Source organism: Camelina sativa, chromosome 5 (genome assembly GCF_000633955.1).
Source record: "Camelina sativa cultivar DH55 chromosome 5, Cs, whole genome shotgun sequence".
Taxonomy (NCBI): domain Eukaryota; kingdom Viridiplantae; phylum Streptophyta; class Magnoliopsida; order Brassicales; family Brassicaceae; genus Camelina; species Camelina sativa.
In genome coordinates, this window is record NC_025689.1 from 11,090,125 (window position 1) to 11,101,600 (window position 11,476).

Genomic DNA, 11,476 nt, shown 5'->3' on the forward strand with positions numbered 1-11,476 from the left:
ATTTTTATATTAAATTTAATTTCTTATAGATATCTCCTTAGTCGACAAAGTCTACACATACTTAAAGCTAAAAACCTATTGAATTAAAAACGGAAAACATAACAACGAAACACTATATTTGAAAAAGTATCCAGTCATCATGTACTTATTTGGAATAATTTGTTTGTTGTGCACATTTGTATATACATAATATAAGTATATACAGTCATCATGTATTTATTTGGAATACTTTGTTTCTTGTGCACATTCGTACCTACATTAGAAAATAATTTATGTACATGTATCTATATATATATATACTGATATTGTTGACAAAACAAATCAGGAAAATTAAAGTTTTTTCTTTGAAAATCCTTAATTTGTTGCTTAATTTCGTAAGTGAAAATTATTCAAGAAAGGCAGTATCAACATATATCACTCTCTTTTTTTTTTTTGTAGAATCTAATATTGGCCAATTTATAAATTTTACGAGTCCCTTTTTCTACGGTACTACGCATCAGCGGAGTTTTATAGTTTTATGGTTGGAAGCAAAAAATGAAATTATTTCAAAATACAGTTAACTATCTCCAAACATTTTTTACTCACGATCGGCTCTACGTACAGAGGGCATAATTATGGTTCCAGAAAAACTCAAATTTAGACGGGATGCAACAAACCCGTGAATAAAGATATTCACTAGAGACACACTAGTGCCATTAGTAAGATGCCATACCATTAGTAAGATGCCATACTCATGGTCATGGATCTGTGAGTACCAAAATGATAGATCTGTTGGGACGCTGAGAATAATCAGAATAAATGCCAACATCTCTATACCACCCTTTCATCCTTAGCTGCAAACGCTCATTTGGGTGCTGATAATTGATAAAGTAACCATCTGTAAACTTGACATAGTTTTCGGGAGAGTGGCTGAGTTTCTCAAAATATGTTAGCAAAAAATGTGTATATGTTAACAAAAAATGTTAGTGTTTTTGTGTGTTAGTTCAAAATATATTGTACACTATAATTTATAGAAAAAATGTTATTTTATGTTTCCGGTAAAAATAATTTCTTGGTTCGCTACTTATTATTTATCGGTCAATCCTAACATCTTTCGATCTCTTTATAGATCGCAATCGGTTTATCAAGTAAAATACTTTAACATTTATCAAGTGACAACGAATCACTGTTAACTAGTTTGTTTATGTACTCCGTCATCATTTCTTTTGCACTAGTAATTACGTTTTAATAAAACATTTTTAAATAGAATATGTATATACACATCACTTTTTTTTTTGCTATAACATGACTGTTTTCAGTAATTCAAATATTTTACATTTGTAAGGATGATCAATTTTCAAAAATAAATGTCAGGCATGGCTACTACACGTTTTTTATTTATATAAACTAAAAGGTTTCAAACCAAAATTCTATATTTCCGATTAATATTATGGCTCGGGTTAACTTTTGATAATTTATCCGAATTCACTTTAACCCAATCCTATTACCTCTTAAACTTCTTCAAAATATATTTTCTGTTGATATCGACCTCTGATATAGATATCAGTATAAATTAATATGTGATATAAGTACAATTCTTTTACCAACATAGTATATATTTGAGTTAATTAAAATTTAGGCATCAAAACCCCATTGTCCCTCTGAATTAGGCATTATCGAAATGGTGTTCAGATTTAGGCACTCAAATGTTGCAAAAAGTCATTTTTGCCCTCGTTTTGCTGATGTCAACTCTATCTCCCTCTTCTCTTCAACTCCATCTCTCTCTTTACTACAACTCCATCTCTCCTTTTTATATGTTTTTTGTGGATGGTGTACTGTAAATTAATCGGTTTGGGTTCTCAATTGCTAGTAGTTAACTAGTGTTTAATTTAGGGTTTAATTTTTGTTAGTCATGAACAAATTATTAATATTAAAACTAGTACAACTTAGACTCTAATTTTTGTTTATGATGATTTGTCGACATTTAGTGTTTCATCGGAAGTTCGGTGTTGCTTCACACTGTGGAAGCCGCATGTCGAAGATACCACCTGAATCGCCTCTTGAAGCCATCACCACCATCTTTCGAAACTGTCTGTCTACCACCGTCCACCGAAGATTTGCGCCCACCGCGGAAGCTACACGTCCACCGCCACTAACACATGTTTCTCAAAATTAAACATAACTAACAATCAGTGAAGGTGGAGATGTCGAACATCCTTCAAGTTTGCTGGATCTTTTAATGGAGTTTCGTTATAACTTAGAAGAGAAGTAGAGAACTTCTTCTCTCATGTGACGTCATGTCTCACAAAATCACTCATAGGCAAAGGACAAAAAAGTCATCAACAATGATGTTTATATGTAATATTGTAATAATGCCGAAATCCGAATCTCACTCCTAAAAAATGCCTATTTTTATAAATTTCCCTATATATTTCATTACACGTTAGAAAGTGATAGCAATATATAACTAGAAACAAAGAGCATCAGAGCTAACTACGAAAAGTGGATTTCTTTTATGTGACCACCACACTTTAGTTCCAAACAATTCGCCACGGTTCATGTATTTAGGTTTTCGAAGGTCACCGTCCCATTTACATGCTTTCATTAACGTCATTTTTCTTTTTCTTTATCAACATTATATTCTTCATGTGAGACTAATAATTAAAAATGCTATTCTTAAAAGGTAAACTGATTTAGAGTTGGTATTACTTTAGAAAAGATAAAATTCGATGATGCAAGCTTTTTCTTGTTGTATATAGTGCATTAATTCAATCCTTATTTAAATATAAAAGTTAAATTCATTGATCAATAAGAACTCAGATAGAAGTTTAGAAAATAAAAAAGACTTCTGACTTTTACTTGTTGCAGTTTTCCGTTAAATTTGAAATAATAAATTAAAAGAAATTAATTTAAAATTCTTGAACCAAACCAAGAATGAGAGATGATGAGATGAAATTATGACCAGGTTGTTTACAGTATAATATAAGCCTTTTGGAACGCTAACCATGTGAATATTAAACTAGATTTATTAGGCAAGTGATGAATGCCCGCACATACAAAATGTAGTCCGGTGATTCAGGATAAAACCGTCAGCGGATCAACATCACAAAATTCCTGTTTGATCTCATAATGTCATGTTCGTTATATGTAAAATATTTTCTTCCACATCATGTTCTTACATATGCATTCGTTTTTTCGTGTTCTTCTGTCTTATATTATATTTGTTTTGTATCTATTGATGTAAAGCGAAAATAGAAAATGTTTTTATTTTATTAACAATCCAGTTGATAAAGGTGAAATCCACAACAGAGGAAGTGGATGTAGCTCGCACATTTGTGTTGTTTATTTATTTTGGGTGAGTGGGATTTTAAGTTTAACACCTAATTAATATCTAGTATCAAAGCAACAAACTGAGTTACATCACAATATAAGATGGGAGGCACAGATAATTCAGCACATAGTATCAAGATAAAATGAAAATCAATAATTATTTGTACGATATCTCGTATGGTTTTAGCTCGACGATAGACTCTTGGATACTCAGCTTATGGGACTCATTCCACACCACAGCATATAATAACATTAAAGAAAACTATGTTGCATCAAAAACTATGTTGCATGTTATTATGGGTAAGGGTATGTATACTATATATATACATATATATATATATCTGGTTAATGGTCTGCCTGTGGATATTGTTGGCGTTGAAGACATCAAACTTGAAGATGTCTGACTGACGAATGTGATTGATAAAATTTGGTTTGTGCTCAAAAAGAGGATAATTGATACTATTGAATGCAACGTCAAATTTTTGTTGCTGAGCTTGGAGGATGACTAATGGTTCTATGGTGGTTAAACAACTTCTTAATTAAACGTTGTACGATACTTATTATTTCATACAACTATTATTTTGTTTTTTTTTCGTGGTTAAAGTATTGTTTTAGTAATATAATGGTAAATATATAAGAGCTGTGGCCTGTGGAAACGAAAAAAAGCCTTATAATTATATATCATAGCATGCATGCCTAAATATACTGGAGTTGGTCGTTCGCATGAAGAATAATATCGAGTCATTAAATTTTATTACAAGTACACTTCAGGAGACCCCTCCATCTTGCAGCTTAATTATAATATATCAAATATCACACTGACTCCGGAAGTCTACAGTAATTGACGTGAAATAGTAATAATATTAAATAATATTATTATACATGACAGGGTGCAACACATACTCTAGTCAAATTAGGGTTTTGAAGACAAAGGATAAGAGTGATGTTGAGGATCAGGCCCTCCGGGAGAAAACCTATCCACTTTGTTTCGGACGGAAAGCTCTCGACCAATACGCGTTAGTTCAGAAACATTGTAACCTAACCGTCGCAAAAGATCGTTGCTCTCACCATCTTTACTCTTTGAATTATCCAAAAGTATCCTCCCTTCTATTCCAATTACCAACAGAAATATGAGTACAACAAATAACAATAACGCTTTAGAAGCCATATTGAGGGATCTTCAACCAACTGAATTTTAGAAAGATTAGTAGTTGGGGAAGTAGACTAGCTTGACTGTGAAGAGATGATTAAAGAAGAGGCTTAAGTGAATCTATTTATAGATATATAAAAAGTTAAGGATAAAGAAATATAATAGTACTATCTGTAGTGGCCACTGAATTAGTAAAGATACCTACGAATTATATGCATAATATATCTAGTTCCACTAATTAGTTTTAATCAGCCTTTTAACCTTGGGGTTTTCGTTGAAACCATACTCAAGATTAGTTCGAACGATATATAGTGGCCAACTGGCCATGTCAATAGTTTACCAAGTAGTGGATGGAGTTAGTTGCATGGATATATTATGTCTGATATTGATATGATTAGGTCGGAATACGTAAGTACCTTATTTTATTCGTCACTATTAATAGAATCACGTAAGTACCTTATTTTATCCGGAATACATGTCAATATTGTTCATTATATCTTATCTTCTAATTTTATCTATATATAGAACCACTTAAGTTTCCTTAATTAAGTCGTATCTTCCAGAGCCGAGTTCACACTCTTAAATACTGTTCATCTTTGAGTTAATATCTATACAAGAAATGTCTTCTTTGTGAATTGGTAGCAAGAACTATAAACGTTAATTAAATAGAAAGAATACTCATATGTATTAAAAGTTGGTAAGGCTATCCAGCAAGAGAAAAGTGATGCAAATGGTGTTTCTAACCCTACATGTACGTATATTTATTAACGGATCGAATGGTTGCAGGTTTGCAGTGGCTGAAGTGGACAAAGTTGAGGGATTGAACCGCTTTTTATTCACCATTTATCAATTATGGTCCGTAGCAGTAGCTGATCCATAAAAAGCTAAAAAAAAATCGTCATGTACCATTTACGAACTGTTTTATAAACAAATAAAATTGGTATGCAGCTGTTAGTTGTCTTTCTTAAAAAATAAAACGATTACATGGCTGATTGATTTGTTTATTTTGACCATTGTAACCATTCAAACTCTAATTTTTTTTTTTTTTTATATATAAAATTTACAAAATGCTTCAAGTATTTGTAATAAATAGAATCTTTTGTACAGTTGTAATATATGTCTAAATATGTGAGGAATTAAGCATGAGAAACTAAGGGGGGAGAAGGTTTGTGATATCTCAGGGCAGTTTCTCAATACATGGCAAAATTCTTTTGAAGTATATATATGAGCTTGTTGAAAGAATTCAAATCAACCTCAAGAGGGACACGTTAACTATATCCCCTCTCTATTCTAAAAAATTTTGGACGTTTGATAAAGTCAGCTTAAACTTTAACATGGGCTATCACCGTGAAGTTTCTTTGTGTAGTCTTCAATTTATAGTGCATGTCTAACTAAGCCAAACTCATAATATAATCCGTCTAGTTTCATCAGGTCAAAAAGTATACTTCGAAGATGAGCTCATAGAGGCATGAATACATGACTCTGTTAAAGTACGTGTAACATACATATACCAACATACGAGAGAGATGCTTCTCAAGATTTTACCAACATACGAGAGAGATGCTTCTCAAGATTTTATTTTTCCAGATGAAGACCTCTAACAATCATTATTGTTATTATCTAGAGACCTGAAATTGAATACCAAGAAGTAATAGTTCAACTGGTAATTAATATCTCCGGCAAAAGAATAGTGGTCGTTGGCTCGTTGGTTCGAGTGACTCTTATAAGACCATATAATTAATTAATTAGCTTGGGACGAGACCATATAATTTGTTTTGGTTTCGAGTCTGAAAGAATGTATGGATTCGGTTCAAAACTTCTTAGTTATTCAAAAAATAATAATAAGAGAAACTTGAATAACTAAGTGCACTTTTGTCCATTATGGTTTAGAACTATCTAAATGTAACCAAACTAGCACGACGTATGCTTACCAAATAAAAAGCCTCAAATAAATTCTGTATGAACTTCTTCTCTTCGAAAAGATAACAATTTGGGTTTTGGGGTTGTCCGGAGTCGGTGATGCATGGAAGTTATTGACTATTCTTTGAAGGATTCTTCCTCATTTTGCATAGGAGAGTGTTTTGTAGAGAGATGGAATATATGAAAGGGGTAAAAGTGGGAGTAGGAGAGGTGGGATGGGGTGGGCCGGTCTGGAAAGGTTGATAAGCTACAAAAGATTGGAGCAACTTTGAACGAACCAGGGATTCTTGAATTTATGAAGATGGCTTCTCTTTGTTTTTAACTGAAGTAGGCATAATTCTTCAGTAGTTCGTATCATTTGTTCATATTATACTTTTCTTATGGAGTTTCTGAACTAAAGTTCAAATTCCAGTTAGATAAGACAATATTTTCTATATATTCCGTTGTTAGGTTAGTTTAGCTAAAAAAGCATTAAGTAGTCTATACGTGTTGATTTATATTCAGTTAAAAACCGGTGGTAAACCTCGAGAATTATCTATGCTATTAAAGCAGAAGTACTCCCTAGACTCAAAATGGACCATGACTTGGTTTTGGTAGGTTTTTCATTTGGAGAATCACAAAATTTAATCTAATTAAATTATAGTTTCGTTTTTAACAAATGACCATTATATCCTCAATCGATCACTTAAAAAATTATGGGTCGGGACGCGGATCCTAAAATATCCGACAACAGAAGGAAAAAAACCCGCGGATCTGTTTGTACTCCAGATTAATCTTTTTCGGATCCAGTATATTATTTCATTCAAGATTAGTTATTTAAGATCCCAAACAGAGTTATTCGTTATAGGCAAACACTCTAATTTCATTTTTTTAAGGTATTTAAATGAAAACCATAAATTTTAATTACCAAAAATTCGGATATTTCCTTAATTACCGAGATTCGATCTTAACAAATAATCTTTAAAAAGGAATATTTTGTGATTCTAAGAACCATAATAGTATCCTAAATAAAGCATAAATCAGGATAATCTTTCCATATCTTTGTTCCCAAAATTATCTCGATCTTCAATGCTAATTAAACAAATCAAACAACATTCAATATTTTAAGAATATAGAAACTAGAATATCTTAATTACATCTTCGATTTAGATTATATGGAAACTGGAAATTATATAATTAATAGCAAATGGAAACCAATATTGCATATTCTTAATCATTGGTATATTACTCGCATATTCCATATATTGCTAATCACTCACCTACAACCCTAGGATCTCCTTATAAGTCTATAAATACTGCTCATTCACTAGAGCTCATAACACCAAAAAACCGAAACACACAAGCAGAAAATTTTAATTATAATCATTTTTGTTTTTTTTTTACTTTTCTAATACGTTCGCTCAAACTATATTTTGATTGTAAGGATTATTTATTTCATTAATTAAGTTATTGATTTATGCTATACTCTCCTATATCCAAACTACATTCTTATATACTATGAGTTATTTTATTCAACAACAATCAATTTTTTGTTTTTTTCCAGCAACAATCAGTTTACATTTATGAAAGTTAGAGTTTTATACAACTTATGCAATGAAAATTGGTTATTAACCATTGCATCCCTAGCTTGATCAAAATTATTGAGCTATTACGGCTGATTTTGTTGTGTATTACTGGCCACCTATCAAGCAAATGCATTTTACTACAAAACTACTATCCAATATTGCGGTGTATCTGTTTCCGTGAAAAGGTACATTCTACAAACTACTTACTCTATTAGGATTTCTAGTTTACTGTATAACTCCAAATATATAAATAAACACTATATAAACAAAGAAAATAAATCAAAATAAAAAACTACATTACAAAAATACAAATTACAAAAAAAAGTAACTAACAAAATATATAATCACATGCTGTAGCGCGGGGTATCACCTAGTTTAACAAGTATAATGCATTATGCCATATAAGATAAAATTAAATTAGTCAAACACTTGTATACAAATTAATGCCATATCGAGTTGGTAAGCATTACGAAGCAGCAAAGGTTTGTGTCATGTGTGCTTTCCCTTGACCTATTGTGTTAATCCGTCGTTTCAGTCAAGTTAAAGGAGATGACCTAATACAAACTAAAATACAAAAAGAACAGAAATAATAAAATCGAACTGCACATTCGATCAGAAACTCAAACCATATCTTAAAATTATTTAAATGGATTCACTTTGTAATATCAGAACTAAAAATTGAAATTAACAGAGAAAATATTATTAAAACCAAATTTCTTGAATGAAAAAAAAGATACGTCCTATTAAAGCATGAATATATATAACCCCAAATCGAAACATATATTACCATTCGTATTAGGTCAGGGTTTAATTTGGATACCAATTCATATCATCTGTCAAAAATCCAACAAATCGAAAAATTTAAGAATTTTAATTTTGAGGTTCTGAAATATAAGTAAATGCCCTTAACTCTATAAGTAGACCATTGATCATTAATTTTTTTTTTTATTTTGGTCGTAAAGACCATTGATTATTTATGCATGTGCCCAAATAAGTCCTAATTAAGTATTCTGAACCATTTTACTTTATTAAGAGTATTTCATCAATTAGGCAATTTTTGTATCATTTAAGTTTACATAAACCCTCCTTAAAACAAAATTTTTTTTCCTTTTTAATATATACTAACATATTCAAATTCAGATGACAACGCAACGGTGATCCTTCTACATGTTTTAGTCATCATGTATTGATCTTGTAGAAACTGGTGTTTCTCATAATGAATTTGTTTTAGGAGAGAAACAAATTCAGTAACAATCTCTTAAAGAACTTAGATCAAAGTATACAAGAAAAGGAGAAATGAAATCTCTTGAAAAACAAGTTAGGTTTTTGCTCAAGAACAAAGAGGAATTAGTGTTTTTGTATGTTGGGGGTGCCAATTCCCGCACCAACAGATCTTATGATTCTTATCCGACTCTCGTTAGAATATTACGACAAGACATACACTTCTATGTTCAATTATATAGGATTTCCTTTATTGACTTAATTTTAATTGATCTCTTGTTGGGACGGTTAAAAAGACGAGGAAAAAATAAGATAAGTTCCGAAATTCCCTAGTCACGAAGGAGTTCTACATTGAGCGAAATGGTACGCAAATTTTCTTACATAAAAATATATTTAGAGACACATCGTTGTCTAATGCATGCGTGCATGTGTACTTTATGAGATAATTATGTGTTAACATCCACTTTCGACTGATTGCGAATTTTGTCGTGACATATATGATACATATATGCAAATATAGTAGTGGGATTATTCGAATAGGTTGATTTTTGTATTCCATTATATATATTATATGAGTACGTACTTCTCACCAAAAATTATTTAGAATATATGGTCTAACCATTAGTTTACTTTCTTTGATGATCAAAGCCTCGCTTTAAAAGTATCTTCGGAATTATTTAATTAGAACATCATAGAAACGGGTTAGAAGTGTAGCAATTGATAATACTTTGGAAAATTCGATTTATAACTTAAACACACGTTAAGCTCAGAATTCAGTGTCGAATAAAATCATAATTCCACACGTTCAGTGGAAATCAATCTTAATTGATCAGCTTAGCCGTACTTATTCACTTGATACTATTCCTTCGCCATAAGATATTTTTAACCATGTTTATTTTCCTATTTGAATTGTGGATAATTTCAACGAAGTACTAATATAACCCCTAGAGTGGAGTTGTCGTGGTCACGGTACTAAATTAACAAAAAAGAAAAAGAAAAACAAAGAACAAAACAAAACAAAGAAGACGAAGATAAATGCCAATTCCTCATAATTTTGGTACGCACAAAAGAAACCCCATTAATTAAGGAAAAACAGGCACATTATCTATTTCGCATGATTATGAATTTATGACCATACTTCAAGATTATGACCTCAACGTTAACAAGATAGTAACCTTGAGTTACGCCAAATAACCCTCACCGAAAGTTTGAATTAAACCTCACCGAAAAGTTAAAAAGTTACACGTCTTTTTAGTGATGTCTTGGGTCCGGTCCACCAGGGCTGAGCCGCTTTGAGTCAAGGGTATTGCCTAGGATCGTTTTGTCGCCTTTTGATCTCACCTTCAGCTCTTCTGATCTTCTGAGAAGTTCCCTCATAATCTTTCTTATGTTCCCTGAATCCGAAGGCCTCTCTTCCGCAACCAGTGGCCGGCATTGGTGCCCCGAGAACTCGAGTAGAAGCAAGATAAGACAAACCCATAACTTAAGACTTGCCATATTCAGTTAATTGTTATTAATCTTGCTTTACTAAATTCCTCTTCAAGCTAGTATGTGAAGGTTCAAATCAAATGTGATACCTTAGATGCTTCTAACTCCAGGTTTATATAGTTGAGCGATTGAATGATTAATGACCTGTCTAACTAATCTCATTGTGTATTTTAAAGAACTTAAGTACATTTATGAAAAAAGTAAAGTTTGTTTTTTTAAGTTTGAGTTGCCATGGTCATGTATGCACTAAGTTGGAATCTAGTCAGATCAGTTTGGCTTGTCATATATTGCCTGCAAGTCGATCCCCAAGATGTCATTTCCCTTTTCCCCCCTACGATCTTGAAAGGTCGTCGCCCTTTAGATACGAAAGGCCCCCTACCATTTTTTATATAAAAGTAATCCATTTCCGTTCTTCTACATATTAGAAAGAATGCAATATGTTTTCAGTTTAAACCGAGAAGTTATAGAATATGTCTAACAGATTATTTATAGTTTTCTTAATTCAAGTACATAGATTACATACAGGGTAAAATGTCTCTTGATAGTCTTCTCCAGGTCTTTGATAAACCTTTTTTGCCCTAATCTCGTTTTATACCTTTCAGTTCTTCTATTCGATAGACGCTTGATGAAGAATGAGCATTTTGAGCCCACAAGATTCTATAGACGGAACTTGAGGAACTAGCTTATCTCCACCGTGAATCTTTGATATGTCAGTTATGTATTGGAAACTGAACAAATTAAAGAGACTTTTTCGACGATATATATGAAAAAGAGAAGAGAGTCTTACAAATTCCATTTTTCAGGGAAAGCTATTGCAGAAACG

General features: G+C 31.8%; 2 protein-coding genes across 2 annotated transcripts; both read right to left on the reverse strand.

The window, feature by feature from the left end:
* Positions 4,034 to 4,534, reverse strand: LOC109133014 (CLAVATA3/ESR (CLE)-related protein 7). The gene has a single exon (XM_019245547.1). It carries the CDS (start codon positions 4,475 to 4,477, stop codon positions 4,223 to 4,225), a length of 255 nt encoding a protein of 84 aa, XP_019101092.1. The 5' UTR covers positions 4,478 to 4,534; the 3' UTR covers positions 4,034 to 4,222.
* LOC109132995 (CLAVATA3/ESR (CLE)-related protein 4) lies at positions 10,195 to 10,778 on the reverse strand. Its single transcript, XM_019245517.1, has one exon. It carries the CDS (start codon positions 10,660 to 10,662, stop codon positions 10,417 to 10,419), a length of 246 nt encoding a protein of 81 aa, XP_019101062.1. The 5' UTR covers positions 10,663 to 10,778; the 3' UTR covers positions 10,195 to 10,416.